At 36.5% G+C, this 24,629-nt stretch overlaps 1 protein-coding gene across 1 annotated transcript in view; it reads left to right on the top strand.

Annotated features, from left to right (window-relative positions):
* Nucleotides 1-24,629, top strand: part of EXOC2 (exocyst complex component 2) — a 132,467-nt gene that overhangs the window by 13,441 nt on the left and 94,397 nt on the right. Inside the window, exons 2-6 of the mRNA XM_050892365.1 lie at nucleotides 176-331; nucleotides 5,047-5,223; nucleotides 6,691-6,817; nucleotides 16,725-16,838; nucleotides 21,923-22,047. Of these exons, the coding sequence (XP_050748322.1) occupies nucleotides 214-331; nucleotides 5,047-5,223; nucleotides 6,691-6,817; nucleotides 16,725-16,838; nucleotides 21,923-22,047 (661 nt within the window). The 5' untranslated portion in view covers nucleotides 176-213. The remainder of the gene's footprint in view (nucleotides 1-175; nucleotides 332-5,046; nucleotides 5,224-6,690; nucleotides 6,818-16,724; nucleotides 16,839-21,922; nucleotides 22,048-24,629) is intronic.

Consider the following 24,629-nt stretch of genomic DNA (forward strand, 5'->3'; position numbering starts at 1 on the left):
GTGCAAAGAAGATGTAGATATTTTTTATTGTTTTATGACTGTGGCAAAAAAGGCTTTGAGAGTGGTGTTCCATATTCATGTTTCTCTACCATTTTAGAAGAACAGCTTAAAACGTTTTTAATAATTTTTACATAATATAATTATTGTTTTTAAATTATTGTTTCTTGCTGAACAGATAAAAGCAACTTAGTTTTCAGTAACTGAATAGACATCATGTCTCGAGCACGGCAGCCCCCGCTTGTAACTGGCATCTCTCCCAATGAAGGCATCTCGTGGACAAAAGTGACAATTAGAGGAGAAAATTTGGGGACTGGGCCTACAGACCTCATAGGTAAGTTGAAAAAACCCTTCTTTTGAGACTGTAGAGTGTCACATTTAGGATATGATTAGAGATAATTTTTTTGCATGGTAAAATCTATGTTTCATGGTATGAGGAATGCCCTTTTCACAAATATGTGCTTGAATCCATAAATTCAGGGATGCTGCCCGATGTGTAACTAATCAGAATGATCATACTTTGCTAGATGAACCCTTAGCCTGACTAAACATCCTGTGCTGAACACTAAGAATGAATGCCTATAGGAGTGTACCAGAAGACGGTAGATGTAATGAGATGCTCCTTTGTTACTTTCCCAGGCATTGAGAATTTCAGCATGGAGGCTTTCCTATCAGAAGTGTTTTCAATATATTGAGAAAGTCACTGAGCATTGTTATTCCTTGAATTTAGTGTAAAAGTCAATTTGTGTATCTGCAACAGTTACGACAAAGTGCGTTCAGTGATTTAGCTATACGTTATGTGAAGAACCATTTCCTTCACTGTTTTGATTTTAACATGGTAACTTCATTTGAATCATTATAGCTCTTGCATTGAAAGAGGGAACAAGGAGTTTTCTCTGATTCTCCTTACCATACAGATCTTCATCATCATTGCTCTGTTGCCTCTTTTCCAGGCTGAAAAGTCCTAGCGTATTAATTTTCTACAAGTATCTTTGACCGTTCTTGTTGCTCTTCAGTGAATCTCTTTTGGTTTCACTATCAATCATGGGTGAACATCATCTTGGTTACATGCAGTGCTCAGGATGTGAATGCACTGTGGCATAATATTGTACTCTAACTTTTGTATTTCTTCCATAGGATTCTCTTTTCCATATAACTCCTACTAAGCATCGAGCTAATGTTTTTTGTTGTTCTGCCTATTATAGTCCCATGCTTTAAGGCTTGAGGGTTAGTAGTCAGTTTGAGCCTGACATCTGTGAATTTAAGGTTTTGCCTGTGTGCATAGTCTTTGTTCATTCAATTTCAGCTGCTGTTTTATAGCATCTACATTATAGTGCATCCACTCAGTCTCATAAGGTCTGTTCTGCGCTTTTTCTAGTTTTTACCGTCTTTACATTCTGAATAAATTAATATCATCAGCAAACTTTGTAACCTCTTTATCTTGTCATTTATGAATATATTGAACATAAGTGATCCCAGCACATACCCTGTGGAAACTTTCCTCAGTAAAAACACACCATTTACTGTTACCCTGTTTCTATCTTAACAAGCTATTTATCTGTTTGAGGATCATATCCTGTAGCTGCTTAATTTTCTTAAGCCTTTTGAGAAGGACTTTGTAAAAATCTTCTGGAAATCCAAGTTAACTATAACTACTGGAATTTCCCTTATTTCTTTTGTAAGTTAAGCATATGTGTACTTCAGTATTCGTGTTAGAGACAATTTATCTAATTTGTTGGGGAATCATGACTCCTCTGAAGTCCATTGGAATTTTGTTTGGCTTTGCTAGAAATAGTATTTCACTTCATGGCTGTAAACCAAGATTCCCGAATTCCATTCTTGGCCACCACAATGAACTTTATGGCCAAGCATAAGCTGCTACAATTTTCCCCTTCACTTCAGTTCACTGTCTCTCAAAAGGGGAAGTAGTATTTTCCTGAGCTGCTAGACAAGCTTGCAGTACGCTAATGAATCTTTATTGAGAAATAATCAAATAACTGATGATGTTAGAGGTGAGTGTATTTCTGTGTATTTGTGTGGTTGATGTACTTCGATAACCTCATTAATTCATTGGTATGATCCTCTTAGAAGTGATCAGTGCTGGGTTCTTGGAAGGACGACATCTTCTGAACTGTGCCTCAGTATTACAGCTGACTAACTGCTAATATTTTTTCTCATATTTTTTTCGGAGTAACTCTTGTGACACATAGCTGCTAATAATCTCATGCTTTGAGGTAAAAATAAAAAAATAAATAATGGATTGCCTTATTTTTTTCCTTAGCTCAATTCTCAGCTTTCTCCAGTAAGTGACTAAGGCCCCAGACGTAAAGATTTCTTTTCATGGTTAAATTAGGCATGTAAATATTCCCTGTGACTTGAATGGAAATACTTGCAAAAGTAAGCCTTTGTAGGCATGAGATTTAAGCAAGTTTGAGTGAGGGTTTTATAAAGTTTATAATCTGCTATTTGAGATGCATTAGAATAAAATGAAAACCAAGAAACTTTTTAATATATATAAACGGAATATCACATAATAGAAGAACATGCCTTTTTGTTTCATTTAAGAAAGAGCCTCCTAGTAATCTCTTTGTATCTTTGAAACCAAATAAACTTTTTATTTGTAACTCTATAGCTCATGGTACAAAAAGTCAAATCCAGGAGGTACCTGTAACATTTATGCTCTCAATGTTTAGTTTGTCTTTTAAGACATTTGCAGCTGTATTTTGTAGGCTTTGTAAAATTGTCAATATATAAGCTTAACCAAAATTGGGAAGTCTCAATAAAAGAATTACTTGTGCCTATTTATTGAAAGGCACATAAAAGCTAGAACCCGAGTATGATGTTCTCAAAGATCTTTGTACCATGCAACAGATTAAAATGAAATTTTATTTAAAGGGAAGTTTTCTGGAGAAAAAAATGTTGTATCTGTACTGTCAAAAGGTCTCCCCCAACATGTCTTTATTTGTTTTAGAAATTGTCTTGTGCCATTACTATATTTAGTGTAGTATATAAAATGTTAATAGAGACTTACTTTCTTTTGCATTTTTAAGATACAGAAAAAGGCTGTTTCCCTCGATTTCAGAAGTGTCGAATCTTGTGATCTTGTTCTTTTGAGAGCTTTAGGAACCTCCAATGAGTAGAAAATAATTGATAACAAGGATCTTTAAAACAGTTGTTCAAAAATTTTTACCCTACAAAATTGCTATAGCTCAGATCTTGATTTTAAAGTATTACTTAATTTAAGCATGAATTCAGACCTTTGAAATTCTAGGGTGAAAACCCTTTATGAATGGTTCGAACAAATTCTTTCAGTTAGTCTTAGTTCCTACCGCAATCTTTTTTCCTTCAGAGAAGTTGCTAGCGTAAAACCAGAAGAGATGTAGTAATATAACCTAACGCTAAAACCCATGCATCATGAATGTGTGGTTTTTTCCTTCCCCTCTGAAAAATAAAAACTGGCCTGGTTAAAATGTTGCAAATAAATAACAACCAAAATGCTTTATTATTTTAAGGCTTTGTGTGTGTGTGTCCTATTTTGGCCCCGCCCCCCTCTATTCAGGTATGTTTTGAGAAACAAATCTACTGTCCTTGCTCAAGTAAAATTACTTTCAGTTGTAATAAGATTCAGTGCCTTTTTCTGTTTTTTATTTTTTGGTTTTCATTTTCAAAATAGTTTTTGGCAGGGAGTAAGGCATTTTTATGTCTGACAACCATGAAAACTGCCAAATTTGTCTGCTGTGTAATGTCAGAGACTTAAATTGTGAGAAAAAGTAAGTGTGAAGCTTTGGTACTGAGCCACATATGCTGACCCTTTTCTGTCTGTAAGTATTTTTTAAATTGGTCAGAGCTTTCTAGAAATAAAAAACAAAAGCCAAGCCAACAGGGGAGGAACTGCTATGCCTGACTAATTTATACTCCCGTACAGCCAACACACTAGTATGGCCTTGTCCTTTTGGACATAAGGCAAAATGTTTCTAGGTAAGGGTGTTATTTAAGAAGAACCTAGTGAAGTTTTCTCCAAATTGATACTATAGAAATTAAGATCTTGCCAATTTTCAGGACAACAAAACTCCAATTAGCAATATGGAGATTGTTGTTCTAGATCTGAGAAAACAATCTATCTATTCCAGCATCCAGAGTCCTGATCTGACCAGAACGAGTCAGATTGATCGGTCAGATTGATCAGCTGGGCAGACTGATTTGATGTGAAGCCCCAGGAAGCCTTGGACCTTATATTAAGGTGTACCTTGACTCTTAAGTGTTAAGAGGTGTTCTTAAACACTAAAGCTTGACGTATTTTAATATGGCACAGTCTTTTCCTACAAGAGAGCTTCATGGCTAAAATATATGTTGTATTTTTATTTCATAATTTGTCATTTGCATTTTTGTAATGAGAAAGTTTAGAAGAGGAAATAGATGAACATTACGTGACTATTCTTTCATACAACAGGGGCAGTTTATTCAGCAGAATCAGTCTTGCATCATGGATTCTGTACAGAAGAGATTGGGACAGAATATTTGTCAATTAGTACTTTTTTGACCAAAAAACCCCTCTGTGTCCACAAAAGTACTGCTAAACAAATAAGGTTGAAGAAACATTGTTCATTGTGAGTGTTTTGCAGAGGTGTTTGTTTTTTTTTTTTTGCTATGGAAAGTCATACGGAGTGAACTTACAAAAGCTTTTTTTGCATGCAGTTTTGATGGAAGTTTCACGTAAGTACAATACTGAACAGCAGTCCTCTAGTGTCTTGCAGACAGAAGATCTGTTGTACAACATGAAGTAGAAGCTGCAGTAGCCCGTAACTGGTGGAAGAGGTTAAAATAAGCTTCAAGCAGCACTGTGTGTGTCTCATGAAGTGACACTGAAGTCGCCTAGGGAACACCTGAAAAATGTATTCGTGACTCTTTCACTGTAGTTGGCTGGAAGGGACCAGAGAAGGGTCATATATTTATGTCAAATATATGAAGCATCATAAATGTGTTTGCATTACAGAATTTCAAAAGATACTTCTGTTCGCAGTAGGGTATTTCTTTTTTTCTTTTTCCCAGGTTTAACAATCTGTGGGCACAACTGTCTGCTAACTGCTGAATGGATGTCTGCCAGTAAAATCGTGTGTCGAGTCGGACAGGCTAAAAATGACAAGGGAGACATTATTGTTACTACAAAGTCTGGTGGCAGAGGAACTTCAACTGTTTCCTTCAAACTGCTTAAACCTGAAAAAATAGGTATTTTTCTTGTTCAAATTCACATCTGTTTTCTTTGCTAAACAAATACATGACTGAGTGCCTCTTGAAATAAGATGTATGTTTAAAATGGATCCACCTCAGGACAATCATCAGTTGTCTAGAAAAAGCAGAGTATATCAATAAAATGTGCAAATATATACATAGATAAACTCATGGTATATGTGAAATTAATCCTCCTGTCTCAATATCCTGATAAAACCCTCAATTACTAATGAAAAGTAGCCCTTTATTTTTCTGTAAGGAGTAGCACTAAACTTCTAAAATGTTAAAAAAAATTGTAACAGATCCAGTAATTACTCTTAAGTGTACTAGATAAATACAAAATATAAACCAGCTCATGAGCTTTACACCTAAATCCTGAGCTGGCAGTTAATCCTTTAAAGAAAGTTGAGTCCTCAGTGCCGTTTCTTATTTGTAATTCAAACCATCCTGAAAGACGGAAGTCTGAAGTATTTCTCATGAGATGCTTAACCATTGAAATGATGTTGCCGAGCAGTCTAGGATCTCTGCTTAATCAAGAATCCAGTCTAAATACCCTCTGGATTGAAAATGTTTCTTTCAGAACACCTCATTGATGAAGTTGGATCTTCATATCTTTCTGATATGATGAAGTTGGATCTTCTATCTTTCTAACATAGGGGTTCCCACAAGAATTGTTTTAGGCTTTTGTTCTCTGCTGTTCAGTGACAGTTAAATAACACATAATTTCTCCCAAGCTGTACTAAGATCTTAATAATAGAAAGGTGAATCAAGTGCAAATGTTACCCAGTGAAGCTTGTAACTGGGTAAGCATGTAAGATGAGAGAAGAGAAATGACATTTTTTAAAATGGGTAAGTGTGGGGATGGGGTAATTTCTGGTGTTGAGTATATGATGGGTATGTTAAAGAAGGGCATGGCCAAGAGTATGACTGAGGGCCAAGAGCTGTTGTGCCTCACCTTTATGCATTGTCTGTGCTAAGGCTTTAGAAACAAAGCCAGTGCTGTGTCCTTTGAGTCATCCATCTTGGCATGTGGCCAAAGTTCACTTACTTTTTGGCTAGTGAGTGGCACAGAAAAGGGATCTTCCCTGAAATATGCAAATAAGAAGACCTTTAGGTAGTTGCTCATTTTGAAAGTAGTAGATGACAAGGTTTGGACAGATACCAAAATACTTGGAGGAATGGAAAATACTAATACTCTGATCAGGAAAATGCTCTTAGTGCACAAGAAACTGCACTTTGTAAGAGGGTAATGTTTGATGCCCAGCCATGAATACCTTTTCGGCAGCTGTAATAAAATAATTTAGCATAATTGCATCCAGGTTGTTTTGCTGCGTATCTTCCAACATATTACCTAGGCATGCATTTTATATTTGTCAGGATTTTTCAAATTAATTCAGTATGTTAGAAGTTGATGGTGCTGGACCGCCCTTGTTGTTATAAGGATCTGCTCTTTGTTTTCTCTAGGTATCTTGGATCAGTCTGCTGTCTGGGTGGATGAAATGAACTATTATGACATGCGCACTGATAGGAACAAAGGGATTCCCCCCTTGTCCCTACGTCCAGCTAATCCGCTTGGTATTGAGATAGACAAGTGAGTACCAAATGCCTTTAATCCACTTTTTTAGTGGTTTTCTCTATATGTGCCTTTGTGAATTCCAGAAGAGTTTAATGGTGTACAGGGCAGGGAGAGATTTAAAAATACATACATATATTAGCTGTTGGTATACTGTTTGGTACTCAGAAGAGTTGTTGGTGCACATTCTATCCTGCTTCATAATCCTCATTTTTGGATCATCAATTAGAACTGTAGGTAATCTAAAAGCCTGATATATTAAACCCCAGTGATGTTTAGATTCTGAGGATTGGTACATAACCTAAGGCTTTGGATTTATACATTGTAGTTATGGAATACTTACTGTTGCATTTGAGTTTTATGGGGCTTTTAAGGATGTTTAGATTGCTATCTGTTGCTAAAATTGCACTGTAAAATGTGATTTATTATACCACATCAACTAGTTTATTTTATTGAAATATTAATACTGTTTTCCAACCCACAGACTTCTTTACTTTCATTTGTAAGTATGGTGGAATTTATGACATTTTTTTCTGAAATAGGAACTTTATAGTGAGTGATAAATGGAATTAGAGGGCTTTAAATGGGATACTCGTAGGGCTCCAAACCTGCCCAACTCTTAGAAATAGCATCAGGAATAATATTTCTCTTGATCAAGATACGAGCTCTACCAAAACCAAAGGCTATTTAAAATTAAACTATTACTAGGGGTCTCATCTGCTGAATACTCTGTTTGTGAGGGGGAGTGCATTGGAGAAAATCTGCAGTGTCCATTGTTACCTTGTTCTGATAGGGAAACTGCACTTTCCCAAAATCTGTATGGAATTTCTAGTGGATCTGTCATCACCTTCCAGCCTCTGGCTGTGCATTTCTTTCCTAGTTTGAATATGTATTTTTCTTTCTTTTCAAAGTACTAACCCAATTTTTTGCAATAAGCTGAAGATTTTGTCTCTTTGTAAGTATTTTTCTCCAGCCTCTGATGTAACTTCTGACAGGTTCTTCTTTCGTCTTCTCCAGTTTTTCAGCTCCGTTAAAACGTGTACTCTAGGACTGCAGACAGTATTCCAGTGTCTTACTAGAAGACTTACTGTCTCTCCTCCACTCTCCCTCCTTGTTTCTAAATTAAAAAACCCGTAATAATACTTTTTACCACAGTGTGGCATTGGCAACTGGCAGTGAGTGGCTTGTTAGCTGATTCTCTTGAGTTGCAACTTTTGCTGCTGGCATGGTTGCTCATTATTCTGTAGGGATGGCTTGGATTCCTTTATCCTAGCTATATCTTTTTGCATTTGACCATGTTCCTCTATTTGTTGCTTCCTTGACAAGTCTGTCTTCTCAGTCCAGATGACAGTCTTTCTTCTTAATGTTTTTACCAACTGTTTATAAAAAATTATTGGTGATAAAGCTATTATTGGTGATTATGCAAATACTGATGAAAGAGTAATGTGGACTTTAGTAAAACTTTACCTACAGATGTTCTCAGGTTTGCTTCTCCACGGATTGGGGGTTTTTTTGTAGCTAGTTCTTTAATCCATGTGATGTATTCTATTGGCATTGCGTAAAACTAAGTTTTTAATCAATCTTACTGTAGCAAGTCTCCTTTAAAATGATGATATATTAATTTTGTCTGGTTACTTTTTTCAATGAAGCACCTAATCTCAAAGCCCATATAACGTGTTCTCAAACATTGTAAGAAACAGCTGTGACTGTCTGACATTAAAACTAATTTTCTGTGCTTTAATTCTGTATTTGTTGAACCCTGCAACAGCTTTTCCAATATTTTATCTGGGATTTAAGTCAAGATAACTAGTTCTGTTGCATAGTCCTCTATCCACAGGTTTCTTACAATGCTTCTTTCTGTAAATACAATGGTTATGACACAGTTACTTTTAATTTGTTCTTATTTTAACAAAACTTCTAATGTAGTATTTGACTTCATAACCAAAATTGATAGTTCTCACAGTTAAGACAGTGTCAATGTGATAGATTAAGAATTATCTTCCAGAAACCTAAGCAGCATTATTTTAGGATTTGTTTAATTTAGTCATCTGTTTGGATGTTTGTTAAATAGGAACCAACGATATTATATTTTAAATGTTTTATCTCAAATCATTAGAAAATATCACGTTAATGAAACCTCAGATTTTGTATGAAATAAGTCAGAAATATGTAAATACAGATAGGAAATAACCTTTTTTTGAGGGGGGGAAAAATAGGGAAATCTTTGGGCAAGCATGATATCAAGCCTAGTTCATTGTTCATTGATCTCCAAGTTTACCTCCAAGTTCATTGGAAGTGAAGCATGCAGATTAGGGCAAGCACTGGTGTTGAAAATGACCAGTTTGCGAGAAGGAACACTAGTCAATATGACAAGTAATTGTGTAGAGGGATTGAGGGGTAAGTTGTGGAGAGCAGAGAGAGATAGGGAAAGAGAGGAAAAACCCAGTCTGCCCTCATGCTGTGGGTGACAGCACAGTGTTAATAGTTGTGACTATAGATGGAACATTCTGTGTTTAATTAAAAAGTGCCTCCCCAATGGAAAAGTTTTCATAATTTGCTTGAAAAATTGGAGCAATGTGATGTTTAATTTTATAAAATGTCTAATACCATATAGTTTAACTATATTCACAAGTTTGCAAATACTTAACATATGGGATGGGTGAGTAATGAGTTGTACAAGGTAGTGAAAAAAGGCAATTATAAATTAAGAAAGAGAGGTGATAAGCAAGATATTAGCATTAACCGTTACTAGACATGGGGATAATTTGTCACTAGAAGTGATAAAAATTGTTAGAATTTTGGGATACTTTAAAATAAAGCATGTTCTTCTATGATGAAGAACAGTTGTGTATACAAGGGGATGGGACTCTGCAGCATAATGGGTCTCTCCTTTAGTAATACCTTTAGCGTCTTTAAACTATTTTGAAATGTGTGCAAATCGGGATGTATTTTAATTTTGAAGCTGAAGTGTTTTGGCATTGGTCTGACTTGGTGGGATTTACAACCCTTGCAGCCTGATGGCTGGTAAGGAAGGGAGAGGAGTGCCTTGTATTGGTTATGCAAATATTGGTAAACAAAAGAAACATTTAAAGAGAGGACCAGGGAGAAAAACAGTGAAAAATAGATGAGAGAAGGTAGGATAGGAATACGCTAGATGGGAGCACACTGAAGAGAAGGCAGGAAGTGGGTAGACTGCAGACTGAAAGAGAGAAAGAAGTCCTCCCTCTAGAAAGCGGTTGTCAGTCATCAGCAAATGATACAGAAAAGACAATCTGCAGCATGGGAAAGAGTTAGATCACCTATCTGTTGTGATTTATTTATTGTTAACATGGGTTATGCTTAGTTCTAAAAGTTCCTTTTGTGGCTTTTTTAAACATTGTTTATGGTACTTTGTCCAATTAAAATATGTTTAAAAATTAATTGTAGCTTTGGAATCATTCAGGTGGGTACTTTCAGGGTGTTGCAAATGAGACATTGAAATACTAGAAAAAAGATCCTGTAAGTAATGAACAGAAGTGCTTTAGTACAGCATTTCATTAAACTATTAGGCAAGCACAGGGACAAAAAAATATTTATTCTGATTCAGTAGACTTAAGATTGGAGTTTAATTGGGAGCAACTGGGATTTAAGTGAACAAAAGGTTAGAACTGTGAATTAAGGGAAATAGATAATAGTGGGTCTAACACATTCTATTAATAATTAGAATACTGCCTGTAGTTATATTGTGGGAGTAATATATATACTCAAAATATGCACTGGAATTCTCTTTTCATATTCAAATGTTGCAAAGATGCAAAGTAAGAACTATGGATATACATTCATCCTCCTGTTTTTTTTTTTTTTTTTTTACATAGTCAAGGTATTTTAAATGTTATATGTATACACAGTGTGCAAGCTATCATCTTTCAGCCTGCAAGTTTAACAAGTAGTAAATATACATGATTTCTGGCTGATAAGTTCTTCATATTTTCCAAGAATTAATTGCTGTTCTTGTGCCATACAACGAAGAATCTCAGTTGCTAAATAGTAAGATCGTTTATATTGTAATGAAACTTGAACTCATTGGTTATTATGTTTCAGTGGTGATCCTTGAAAGTCACAAATGTATTTGTAGAAGAGTGTGTGCACACGTTTTTTCTCCTGCCTTGCTAACAGTTGTTTGTTCATCTTTTAAAACACAGATAGATACGTTGCTATCACTTAGTGCATATTGTGTGTATGCTATGAAGTATTTCATTCACACCAGAAAACAGGTATTTAAAATATTTAATTTTTGAGTTCTAGTTTTTTAATTTTCAGAATGGAGTAAAGACTGATAGAAAGCTTTAGTTTTCTGTCACCATCTTTATGCTGGCTTTAAGTGCAAAGCAGGTCTGTGCCACCTTCCTCCTCAAGGAATACTCCTCACTGTGGTGTTATGCAGATGTAGTCAGAAACCCTTACAGAAGGCTTAAATAGCTTGCAGGAAGAAGAAGAGTATAGAGTAGTCGCTTCAGTCTGAGAAATATGGAAACTTGGTATGAAAATGCTCACATTAACAGTGATGTTGCAGTACTTGGGTTGGTTTTCACAGTTTAGAGCTGTCACAAGAGCAGGTTGGTAGGTTAAGTCCTATCAACATAGGATTGTTCAAAATTTTGAACAGTTCTGGGAGAGAATACATGATGCCCGTTTCATAAAGGCACGGGCTGAAATCTGTTGGAGGAAAATTTAGATCCACATAAGATTTGTGAATGAATTGCTGCTTCAGATCTACCACGTACTTTTGCCCTCCTGCGCGACAATCCTTGTTTAATCAAAGGTTCCCTGCCTCTGCCTACTCTGTCAGACTAAGAAAATCCATTCTGTGCAAAGCGGTAACAGCAGTCAGACCTAGTGGTGGTTAGAAAATTTTTGAATAGTGTTTGTTGTTTTGCATGTAGCAGAGGTCACTATGGTGGATCCATCTCGTACATGAAAGCAAATGCTGACATGCTAAGTACATTCCACATACTTCTGTATCCACCCACTCAATACAGATGCTTCCCTCTTCCCACGCCAGCTTCCAAAACAGCTCATCTGGCAGGAGGGAACAGATGATCTTACGCTGCCACCTAATGGTAAATGTCAGCTCGCTACCTTGAGATAGGAAAAGACTTTCTGGAGGCTTTAATATTTATTTTTAAGTGAGTTGTATGGAAATGCAGCCAATTTCATCCTTGAATGTAATGGTCTTATGGAAACTTTTATCACAGAGATGCATGCGGAAACCTGCAGGAGGGAGATGCAGTATATAATAGTATATGTCCTAGTTTTATGACGTTTAAAAAATATACTAACACTCACTGCTTGTAAGGCTGATGCATCAGTTGCAGCTACCAGCCTATAATCTCTTAGTAGATTTCTCTTATCACATTCTGCCATTTCTCAAATATGGTTGTCATTTTGTTGTCATATTTCTGATAAACGCAACACTACTAGGAAGTAATTGCCAGAGTGCATCCTTGTCTTTCTGCTGTTGGAGAGACCTTTGTTAACACCTTCTGATTTGTCATGTTTAGTCTACTCCGGTGTCCCTTATGCTGGTCTTTTTGCAATGCATGCATTATTAACACAGTACAGCTGGTACAAAGCCTGCTTCTAGGAGCCTGACTGGTACCAGACAGAGGGGGGAGTGTACAGCAGCTCAAGCTGGAGCTTGTTTATTCTGGTTGCTATTCAGAATCTGTGTTTATTTAAAGTTGCTCCTTTTGACCTATAAACTCCTGTGGAATTGAGGTTCAAGTTACCTTTTGGTGGCTGTCTCCTGTTTTGGGACCTGCCTTTAATCTGCAAATATTGTCATATATGCTGAAAAGCATACTATGAGATTCTGAAACTCTGGGAGCAAAATAATCTTTACAGAAAAATTACAACTTGCTAAGCTACATTCATATTCAGGCTCTGTTCATTAGTATCCATTGCATTCTGTTGCTGTTACTCAGTTTTGACTGCTTGGAGGCTGTGATTTACCCATGGAGGTTACAACTAATCTTAAACCTCTGGAGCATATAAATGCCCTGTATATGCACAAATTCTGTAGTAGAATTTGTAAAAGCCGATATATGCTGTGATGTTAAATTAGATTTATTGAGTATCAGACTATACAGAACTTAAAGTTTGGGGTAGTGGAGGGAGGGACTTGTATTGATGGGCACATGCAGCGCAAGTGAATTGATTGTACCCTATGTGTTTTGAATCCAAAGTAGGTGTGCATGCCCTTATGTGGAAGCAAGGACCACTACATCTAGTACGGTGTTGTGGTTTAACCCCAGCCAGCAACTAAGCACCACGCAGCCGCTTCCCCCTCCCCCCTCCCGGTGGGGTGGGGAGGAGGATTAGGGAAAAAAAGTAAAACTCATGGGTTGAGATAAGAACAGTTTAATAGCTAAAGTAAAAATGAAAATACACTACTAACTAAGAATAATAATAATTGTAATGAAAAAGAATACAACAACAAAAAAAAGAAATTAAGAAAAGACAAGTGATGCACAATGCAATTGCTCACCACCCGCTGACTGATGCCAGAGCTGCAATCCGCGCCTCCCAGCCAACTCCCCCCTGTTTATATACTGGGCATGATGTTCCATGATATGGAATACCCCTTTGGCTTGTTCGGGTCAGCTGTCCTGGCTGTGCTCCCTCCCAGCTTCTTGCACACCTGCTTGCTGACAGAGCATGGGAAACTAAAAAATCCTTGGCTTAGGATAAGCGCTACTTAGCAACAACTAAAACATCAGTGTGTTATCAACATCATTCTCACACTAAATACAAAACCCAGCACTATACCAGCTACTAAGAAGAGGGTTAACTGTGTCCCAGCCAAAACCAGGACATACTGCATGACAGTATTAGATGTACTCAAAATATGTTTGAGGGAAGTGAAAGTGTGTAGTGGCTTGAAACCAGATTTATTTTTATTACAGTTCTCATGCATATAAACAGTATGTGAAATCTTAATTACTTTTATATTTAAAATCATTGCTGATGGATAAATAAGACTACTTTAAAATGTTAACTAGAGGTCTAGTACCAGATCTGGTTCTGTTTTAAATAAAATAGTCTGTCTAGCAGAAAGTACTACTATATAAATCCAATGTGTGTACCTTTGCTGAAATTGTAAAGGTAGCGAAATACGTAGAGTTGTCAAGGATTGTAAACTTCTCTCTTCTTTTTCTGAGGTTTTCTGGATTCAATTTGCGGTTCCCAGTTTCTTTTACAGTGATTGCTTTTTAATCAATGATTAAGCATTTAGAGTTGCTTCCTGAAGTGATTCTTGTATAACAAGCAAATCAACAGAAAAATTATCAACAATTTCACTGCATGTCAGCATGGTCTCAGCTTTTGCTACTAGTTCATATTCACCCCATAATATTGAAGTGAGTAAAACAGAAATGCTTTCTCAAGCCACATACGTGCTTGTTTATAAGTAAATGGTAAGCAAGTTTTCATGAGAACAACTTCCAAGGATTTATTTATTTAATTTACTAATGGAAGCTAATGAAACAAACTTGTGTGTACGTGGAGTCAGTCTCTTTTTTAGATGCATCTGGCCAGACATTTTAGAAATACAGTTGCTTTCAGTTTGAACTTTTTAGTGAGCAGCTTGTTGTGAAGACAGCTGTAGCAAGTCATTCCAAGCTCCCCATATCTGTTAGTGGAAAAACTACTGGTAAAATTTATGATAAAAATAACGATACTACACCATAGAGTATAACATATTGTTAACATACTGCACACATTCACATTCATGTTTATACTTTGTTGTGACTATGTCTAAAATATGTCCGTACAGATAAAAGCACCCATAAACGCATTGCTAATTTATGGTTCTGCACAAATACATCTGCTGAGAAAAAAGCTCCTAATAACTTTTCAATGCAGTCAAACATCAAACTGAAAAAAACTCTTAATTTCTGTCCCACTGTCTGTGGGCAAAACTCATTTGCAGGAATTTATTACATCCCTAGCTAAATTATTGGTCTTAATATATATATAAAACCCAGGGTTTTTTTCCCTAGGAATTGTATAGCTCATGCATAAGCTTAAACTGTCATGCATATGTCTTACAATCTTGCAATAATAAGTAGCATTTGGTAATGGTATATTTTTTGAGTGTGTGTGCTTTTTGTGTTATATCTGTTTCTTTTGACTTCTGAGAAGATCTACTGGAGTTCTGAAAAGTAAGAACAAAATTCTGCTTCTCTGTCGTGTGCATGCACTTATATAGTGCTTGCACTGAAGGTCTGAGTCTCTTCTGAGGTAACTGAAAATTTTTTGTTGTTTTTGGTTTTTAGCATTAAAAAATGTAGTTGACCACAAAGATGCCACCATGCGTGGATTTAATATAAAAGCTTTTTTGGACAGCCATGCCATGTATCACATGTGAAGTACTATCCTGCAAATTCATGTGCCTACTGGGCACTTTTGACTACTTTGAATGGAAAATAAGATATCTTAAAATGTCTTTAAAGGAAGGATAAATTGAAACTTTCTTCTCCTTCTTACATCCATCAGCATTTGCTGCTCACTAACTGGCATTTATGAAATTCAAGGTCATTGGTGATCCTGAATCTCACTCCTTATGTTTATAAATTTTTATATTAACATTATCACTTTTTCATTGAATACAGAGAAATGTTGGGACCTTCATTTTTAGTTGCTACATTTGTTTCTCTCACTATTTTCCCTGTCTCTCTACTTTTCATATGTCATCAGTTTTCCTTGCATCTCATTTGGGTTTTTTCTTGTTTTTAAAAAGTATTGTTTCATGCCCCTGCTGTAATCAGGTGCTACTGATGAAAGACTTCTGTGCCATGTCATTATGTATGTAGGTCCTTTGTACCTGCTTGTGCTAATGGCCATTTGGATATGAATAGAGACTTACAGAAAACAACTCTTGTTTCTGTATAATTGTACTTTTTAATGTGCCTGCCTTTAGATTTGCTTCACTTAATCTGCTGTTTGGTTTTTGTATAAAAACAGCTTTAGCTATCTTGAAACATGTTTAGATTACAGAAAAACCAAAACTAACAAATCACTGCTTTCGTGTCCATTCAAATGGCTTTTCATATGTATTAAGTGTAATTCCAATAGCTGACTCTGGATTGCTACCCCCACCCAAGTTTGATCTCAAATGCAAAGTACGGCAGGTTTGCATTTGCGTACAGAGTACTTTGTGTGGCAGAGTTCACCTAGCTTGTGAGCATCAGAGAGGGATTTTATTGACTTTTGAGTTTGACGTTGTGATCCAAAAATGACATAGTAAGTTTTTAGAATAGAGTAGACTCTTTCAGTTGGAAGGGACCTACAGTGATAACCTAGTCCAACTGCCTGACCAATTCAGGGCTGACCAAAAGTAAACTTGTTTGCCATGATTAGTTTCTGAAGACGGAATGCAGCTGGTGGTAAAGAATAGAGTGGTGAGTACACCTGGTGATGTACTGAGAGTGCATGGTGGAATGAATATGGCCAGGTGTTAAGTGTGTGTCTGGACTGAGGGATGAAGATTGTCTTGTTTTCATCAAAAAGTGCTTTAAATATTTTTATTACACTGGCTTGAAATAAATGGAATACGTTTTCTGTATGAGTATCTTAGAAGCTGCTTGTAGTTTCAAAAATACTGTTGTAGAGTATCTGCTTTCACAAGGAATTGGCTCGCATGCTATCTTTATGCATTGTAAGACTGAATAAAAACAAATAAAACATGCTGTTTCTCACTCAAGACGTGCCCGCTTTTCCTTTATGTTTTGTGTACTATGAACAGACAGATCAGTGTATTCTGTTTTGCAAGAGGATGGTTTTAACTCAGAATTTCTTTCAGTGTTTGTATATAATGGAAATATGTAAGAATGTAAGCTGTTCACAAGAATATGTCTCACTGAAGAAATGAATATTCATTTTTCAGAGGCAGATTCCCTCAAAAAGATTTAGAGGCACTGTTTCCTGGGATGAGTGCTGATTTCACTAGTGAAAACTTCTCTGCTGCCTGGTACCTGATTGAGAATCATTCAACAACAAGGTTTGTTGCTATCATCTAAATAATTGTTTTAAATGCAAGTCACTTGATGTTATTTCATTATACAATAGATGTGTCATCGGTGGTTGACATTTACAGTAATAGACCTGTAGTCTCTACTGCCTGTGGTGTTTCTGCTTGGCTAGAAACTTGAATCAACCAGTTTGCTCGATGTGGTTATGAGGAAAACTTCATTTTTAACCAGACCTAATTTATGGCCTCTTTTTTTTTATTATTTTTTTACCCCATGTCAGATGGAAGTTGTCTTTCTTCAGGCTAAAGCCCTTTATGAATCAAGAAGTTAGGCAGCATAGCCTTGAGTGGAAACTCCAGGTGTTAACTTAAGTCATGACTAGAGGCTCAGGATAAGGACACTGAACAGATGACTAAGAGGAAAACTGTTAGTAGTATCAGTTTGCTTTTAGTTAACTCTTGTGGAAAGTGCTATAGTAAAAGAAATTGGACAAGTGAGTGAGATCTTGAGGTAAATCTCTTAAAATCTTGATCATTAATGTCTTCGTTTTTAAATCTAGTTCATAATAGGTACTTACATGAAGGTATTACGTAAATATGTTTTTGCATGTATAACTGAGTTCTGAAACTTTTATCTGCTGGTGTTCAGATAATACTGGAAGCCATTTTTAGTAGAGATGATGAGCCTTTTTTTGTTGTTTTCAGCTGGGTATTCTGATTAGCATTTTGAAGGGAAATACCACTTTGCAAATTTATTTAGTATTTTTTTGTTATCTAATGGTAGAAACAGATGTGGGTTGAGTTTTTTTTGTTGGTTTGGTTTTTTTTGGGGGGGGGGTTGGTTTTAGGAGCTTCAGAAATAACCATTAATCTACTTGGGAAATACTTTAATTTCCTCTCAAAGTGATGGTAGATTGAAGAGCCAAAAAAACAGCAAAAGAACATTATTACCTAATACACGTGTAGTGACAGCATCTTTTGAAATCAAGTAACTAAAAGAGGAGTGATTCAAAATGAATTCTATCTGTCACAATCTGATAACTCTGGGGATCATCAGGTTTTTAAAAAAGCTGAGGGGATAATAAGGTGGGAAAGACCAAACAGCTTTTGATGTAGTTGTTTTTAAGAAATTTCCTTTACTTTTGGCCCTTAGACTGTTGCCATTTTGTTGCTAGTTCACGCGGGCACCAGTGACACTGCCAAGAGAGATGTAGAACAGATCAAGAGTGATTGCAAAGCCCTGGGGACAAAAGTGAAGAACATGGGAGCCCAAGTATTCTCTTTGATTTACAGGTGAAGGGGAAAGCTTCAGGTAGTAGTGGATGTGTCCTGTAGGTTCACAGATGGCTGTACCGCTGGTTTCAAAGGCAGCGTTTTTCACTTCTTTAGCCATGGATCCATTACTAAAGAACAAGGACTGCTAGTGAGAAATGGGATTCACTTGAAAAAGTAGGGCAGGAGCATCTTTGCTAGCAGGGTTGCACTTTGGTGACAAGGACTTCAAATTAGTAATATCAGGGGATGGTGCTAACAGCTTGCAGTTAAATGAAGGGACACGGTGCTACATGCGTGGTTCAGTGATGGCATTGGGAGTGCTGTTGGGAATTACAAAACCAGTTGGAAGGGTCTAACCTCAAGTGCCTTTACACACTCACATGCAGCCTGGGAAACAAGTAAGAGGAGCCAGACCTCCACGTGTGGGATTAGACAAGCATATCACTGGAATAAAGTGGGATAGCTCATGTACCTGGTGTTCTGTGATGGATGGGAAGAGGCCTTCTGAGCAAGATACCCAGGAAAGAAGAGAGGAACTTGGCCTTTGTGTGAAGGAACAGCTTGAATAAGTATATGGTTCCCCTTATGGAGCAGGTAGCAGTATGGTTGAGAGCTTGTTCAAGAGGCTGGAAAGGGTGACATCGCAGTGGGATGAGGAAGTAAACAAAATCTTCCTTGAGCAACTTGAGGAAGTCTCCAGAGAGCAGACCCTGGTTCCTGTACAAGACTTTAACCTCCCTGATATTTACAGGAAGGGCAGCAATCCAGGAGGCGTGTGGAGAGTTCTGGGAATGACTTCTAACGTAGTTGCTAGGAGGGCAATCAGGGGTGCTGCTTCCCTCAATCTGATTCTTGCGGGCAAGGCAGGGGACGTGATAACCAGTGGCAGCCTTAGCTGTAGCAATCGTGAAATAGTTGAGTGCAAGGCTCTAAGGGGTGTGGGGAAGGCAAGCAGCAGAGTACAAAGCTGGGGTTGGGCAACAGTAGTACAGAAGACAATCTGGTGTTTGTAACATGCCATAAATACCAGTTGGCTGTCTAGTACAAATCATCTTCTGGGGTGTATCAGCAAGACTGTGTTATCTAAGATATGGGGATAATTATTCTGCTCGGCATTATTAAAGCTGCAGTTGAAGTGCTCTGCCCAGTTTTGGCCACTGCTTTAAGAAAGATATGAGACCTGAGCCACAAAAATAGGAGTATATAAATATCTGTGGGTATACAGCTTGAATGAATTAGGTGCTTTTAGAAAAGAAACAAAATTAATACAGAATGCGTGTTCTGAAATACGTAGTGGGCAGTTCAAGGATAGCCATCAATTGCTCTTGGTTTACCAAGAATAGAACAAGCTGTCTCAGTTTGCAACAAGGGAGATTTAGGTTAGATGCAGATTAAAAACAATATTAGATTGCTTAAGCCCTGGGACAGCGTAACTTGGAAAGCTGCAGATTAACCATCACTGGAGAGTGCTGAGATTTGATTTGACAGCTGTCTGTCATAGACGGCTTAGGTACATTTAAGGATGCTGTGGATCCAGAAAATGAATTAAATGACTCCTTAGAACTGATTAAATTACTCTTTTTTTTTTTTTTTTAATCAGAATTACTATGGAATATGTACAACAGCATGATGTAATGGTTATATCTCTAATATGACAAGGTGTCAGTAAAACCACTGATTTTTCTGGTCATTAGTACTATGAATTGATAACTTAATTACATCAGCTTGTATGGCCCCTTTTTAACTTGTACTATGCCAATGGGTCAGTACCTGAAAGTCTATTCTCATGTAAATTTGAAGCTTCCTATGAAGAAAAAACATTTTTAACACTTTGTCTAGTATCAGCTTAAGTACTTCATCTTTCGGGGGGGTGGTGGGGGGGTGGGAAATTCCATTGATTTGTGTCTTTGCATGTCAACAGTTTCAAGTCATGGTCCCCTCAGTCCAGTGGGATAAAAAGTATTAATTTTTGTTTTTAAATGAAAGCTGATTTTTTGCATATTAATTCAGTTTATATATTGATTTATAAAATCTAAATGTTAGTGTTGAAAGTGCAAAAGCTGTGTAAAACTCAACAGGAAGAATGGCTCAAAAGGTAGGGTGAATCCAATCATGTTTTGAATCTAATTATAAATAGCTTTTTAAATGAAAAAGAAGCAAACCTGTTTGTTGTTTTTTTTTCTTCCCACTTCAAAATGTGTAGTCTTAGAAATATTCTGCAATTGTGTGATTATCTGCCCCATATCATTTGTGCTCTTTTTCCGGAAACACACAGCAATGGTTTAGTTCTTGTCCTCTACGTAACCTCAGGTATTGAGAGTGCTAAATGTGTGGTGCACTGATGTTTTGGTTAGCTTATGTCTGTTTTTTCCTTGAAGGAAATTCTTTTTAAGCAATCAAAATAACAGATTTTTTAATTTTTTTATTTTACCTCTGGCAATATCCTGACAAATATAAGCAGACTATTTAGACATACTATTAGATCATCAGATAACATGAAGCAGTGCTTAAAAAGAGAACTGAACAGATTTTTGTTAGTTTGAAAATGCTGCTGGTAAGTACTTCTTACTGCCCAAGTAGACCAATCCAGCTATTGAGTAATGTGATTTCTGTCCAGCAGATGGAAACAGGAAATAAAGCAAAATGTTGTGACATTGTCAGTATAAAAAGGAAAATGCCTGTAAGTGCACCAGTGTATTTTGTCTCCCAGCAGGTGGTGATAGCCTTCTCACTGCCTGGGCTAAAGTTTGGTTTGTTCTCTTAATATGTCTTTTTCTACTGCTGTTTAAAATGGGCAAAGAGTATTGGTGGAATTGCCTTATGTCTTAATTTCCTTACTTCATTGTTTCCCTCTCCTCACTGAGGTATAGTGCAGTTTTTTGTTTGATTCTTTTGTATTAGGAAGATGGGTTTGGCCTGCAGGTAGGAGAAAAGACTTTAAGGCTGAAAATCATGTGTTATACTTGTATTTCTGAGCTTGTTCGTGATAGTGCTTTTATGATGAATCCATCCATAGAATGAAGCGTAACTACTGTGACCATATTCATCATCATCAACAAAAAAATGATAGGCAAGTAATGAAGAATCAGTCACGACATAAGACTTCTAAAATAATTGCAGCTTCTTGCAAAAGATAAAAATGTGAAATCAAATGTAAACTGGTGATAATCTAGAAATATTAGGAAACTAAGAAAGAAACTTACCATACAAACAACAATGATGATTTGGCAATTAATACTCCCCTCTGAAGTGTCTTTCAAAAACAATTCAGTAGACTACATAAAAACCCCCATATTTTCATAAAGCAGGAATCTGTTCGGCTTTTCTTTATTTTTGCACAGTTCAGTTCTGAACTGCATGTCCAAACCAACATAAAAAGATTGCAGGAATTCAGAAACTGAAAGTGAAAAGGGTTGTGAACTAAGCTGCAGAGTTAAACAAACGTCATTATTAAAAAGACTTCTAACATCCCAGTAGTTAATCTAGTGTACTAAGTGTAGTGAATTGTACTATCACCTATTTAATGTAGTACAGACAGTTAACCAAGAGCATTATTGCATGTTTAGAAGAAATTTCTTGATTAATTTGTATTATAAAGAAGTCTATTCCATCACAAGTGATAGGAGCCCTCCATTTAGGATTAAAACTGAAAACCAAAACCTCTTTGGACTAGGAGTAAATTGTCATTATCAAGAAGCACACTCCTTAGCAATTACTCAGTCCTTAATAGTTGTTGCAAAAGTAGCTGGCTTTATTTTCCAAGTAGTTTGTTCTGTTTATCTATTAGCTGACCTTATTCGTTGTTTGACTGTCACGGGGGTTTTTTTGTTTGTTTTCAGTTTTGATCAGCTCAAAACGGCTGTTGTGAATTTGAAGAAACAAGCCAATAAGAAAAATGAGGGGAGTCTAGCTTATGTGAAAGGAGGTCTCAGCACATTTTTTGAAGCACAAGATGCTCTGTCAGGTAAAGATGCTTTGAAATTACTAAATACAGTATAAAAGAAAACATCTGCATGTATAGTTGAATTCAGTACTAAAAATACTGTTTTTCTTTGCAGTCTCTTCTAAAAGTGTATATTTAGCCCAAAATCTGTATTGTGTTGGTCACAAGCTGGGACTGGCTAGCTGATTGTTGCGGTATATTTACAAAAGATGGCACCAAATCTATCTTACAGGAATTGGAGGCATTTGATGAAACTGCTTAGACCACAAATCCAGAAAAGAGAAGAAATGTTAAACTGGAGATAATATTAAGATGACTTACGAAATGTAGCAACATAAAAACTTGATTTTATGATGCCTTATCCCATAGTCAGACTGCAATATTTATATGAATATTCAGTACACTCTGACTTGGGAAATCAGACAGCCTTTATATTCTGCTTGCTGTAGGAAAAATGCAACACAGTAGTGAGATTAGCTTAGTTGTCTGTGCCATTTTTATATATATCTTTATATTTATTTTATATATATATGTAGACACTCTTAAAGTGTAAAATGTCTCTTGGGTAAAAGCTCACTGTGGGCTGCCATAGTCCTGTCTAGTTAGGGACTGTGCTGGAGAAGAAAGTAACAGTGCTGGGCTGTCCCCAATAGGTTTGACATTTACCACTATGCTGTTCTTCATAGCTACTGTATGTTACAGGATTGTCACTCCTGATCATTGATCCTGTGTTACGGGTGCCATGAAGTAAGAAAACTTATATCTACTTATGGCCTCAGCCAAGCTAGCACTTCTGTTGGCTTTCGGAACACTGCTTTGGAGACGTACCAGTTTTCTCTTGACCCACTTGCAGGCCACTCACTAACTGTCTGATAGCCACTTCCATGTGTCAGGGAAAAGGGAAGGTAGTGCTGTCTCACCTGATGGTCCACCCGTATTACTGCCCCAGGCAGATTAACCTGTGACCTGCCCTTCACGTGACAGCATTTTCAAAAGTGGTTGATAGCTTAATTTTTTTAAGTTTTTAACAGGAGAACTTTTTCCACAACTGTGGACGTACGTGCTTTGTTAGGAAAGACCTCTTCTTGAGACATCTGAAGATTCTTCCTGTGAAGAATCTTAACTCCTAAACATCTTTATTACCCCACTCAAAACTGACCTATTACTGATCAGTTTTGAAAAACCTTGGCCTAAATCTGGATAGGTTCAATAACAGAAGAGAAGTATTAAAGGATTTAGTAGAAATACTAAAGAATGTGGTAGTAGTCATAGGAAGACACTAAGAAGAATCTGTATTTGGCATTCTTTAACTTTTTTTTAAGCTGAGTTTTTATTAAATTCTAGGAAAAATTAGGCTATTTATTTGTAAGTCTTAAATATCTTGAAAATGTTGAAATCCTAATTTTTCTTAAATAGTTCAAAATCCTAAATAATCCTGAACAAATATTGAAATGTGACTTGTTTTTCACAACCAAATCTACTTTGCATATAGAGTATCAAATACTCTAAAGGATTGAGTTCTGTTTCCAAACAGTTACTGCTATGGATAAAAAGTAGTGCTGGTGGATGTATGTGTTATCTTGTGAGATTATTTTTTGGACCAGCAAAGACTTAGTAGGATTTACAGAAAGCTAATGCAAACCATAAATGTGAGGTTTTAGAAAGACTGAACACAACTGAGTGATTTTTCTCTTGTCCCATCTATTAAAGTGTAGGCTTCTTGCCTTTGGAGACTGATTTCCTGATAAAGAAAGAGGTCAGAGAGCAAATAGGAATGTAAAAAATATTAATAAAATAATGATAGGGAAAGCAAACTCATTTATTTCACTAACTACTATGTTCTCAATTTTAAAAAACTATAATAGCTGTAATATTGTTTTGCATCTCTTATCTGTATCAGAGTGTTATTTTTACCTAAAATTAGAGTTTCAGTGCAGTCCTTTAGATAAATTATGAACTCAAAACTTGGGATGACTCATGTGGTTCTTGGTGCCACTTTTCATCTGTAACCAAAATGGCTTGTTTTTGTCTTCCTCCCGGTGATCCCCCTTAAGCGCTCAAAAGGAAGCAGACTTGTAGCTTGTGTCGTTATAAACGGTGAATTAAAATACTACTAAGAAAGAATGGCCTTGATGCTGTTGTAGAAGGAAATTAGAGATTTGAAGTCTTAATCTCTTATAAATTCATAGCTATAACACTAGAGTTCAAGGGACTTATCAATACAATATTTAGTTTTTAAATTCTGAAACCAAGTTCTTAATGAGGATGCAGTGCAGGTCACATCTGCCTTCTGTAGCATTTTAATATGCATTTCTCTGTTGAAATTTCCTATTAAATGCATGTGCAGAAGTGTTTTTGATTCTTTTCAGTCAAAAAAAAACCCTTATTGCATATGAATTTCAGCTTTGTAATGCAGAACTGCTTATTTGCCCTTTCATCGTCCATATGCAGAATATTTTTGAGGGAGTGTAGCTGGAAAAATCACATAGCTTTTGAAAGACTTGAACCTGTGATAGGTACAATCAACAGCTAAGTTGGATGTGGAGAGGTTTCCAGTAGTAGCAAGAAAAAAGAGTATCTTTGATGCCATCATCCAGCCCTCC

Source organism: Gymnogyps californianus, chromosome 2, assembly GCF_018139145.2.
Source record: "Gymnogyps californianus isolate 813 chromosome 2, ASM1813914v2, whole genome shotgun sequence".
Taxonomy (NCBI): domain Eukaryota; kingdom Metazoa; phylum Chordata; class Aves; order Accipitriformes; family Cathartidae; genus Gymnogyps; species Gymnogyps californianus.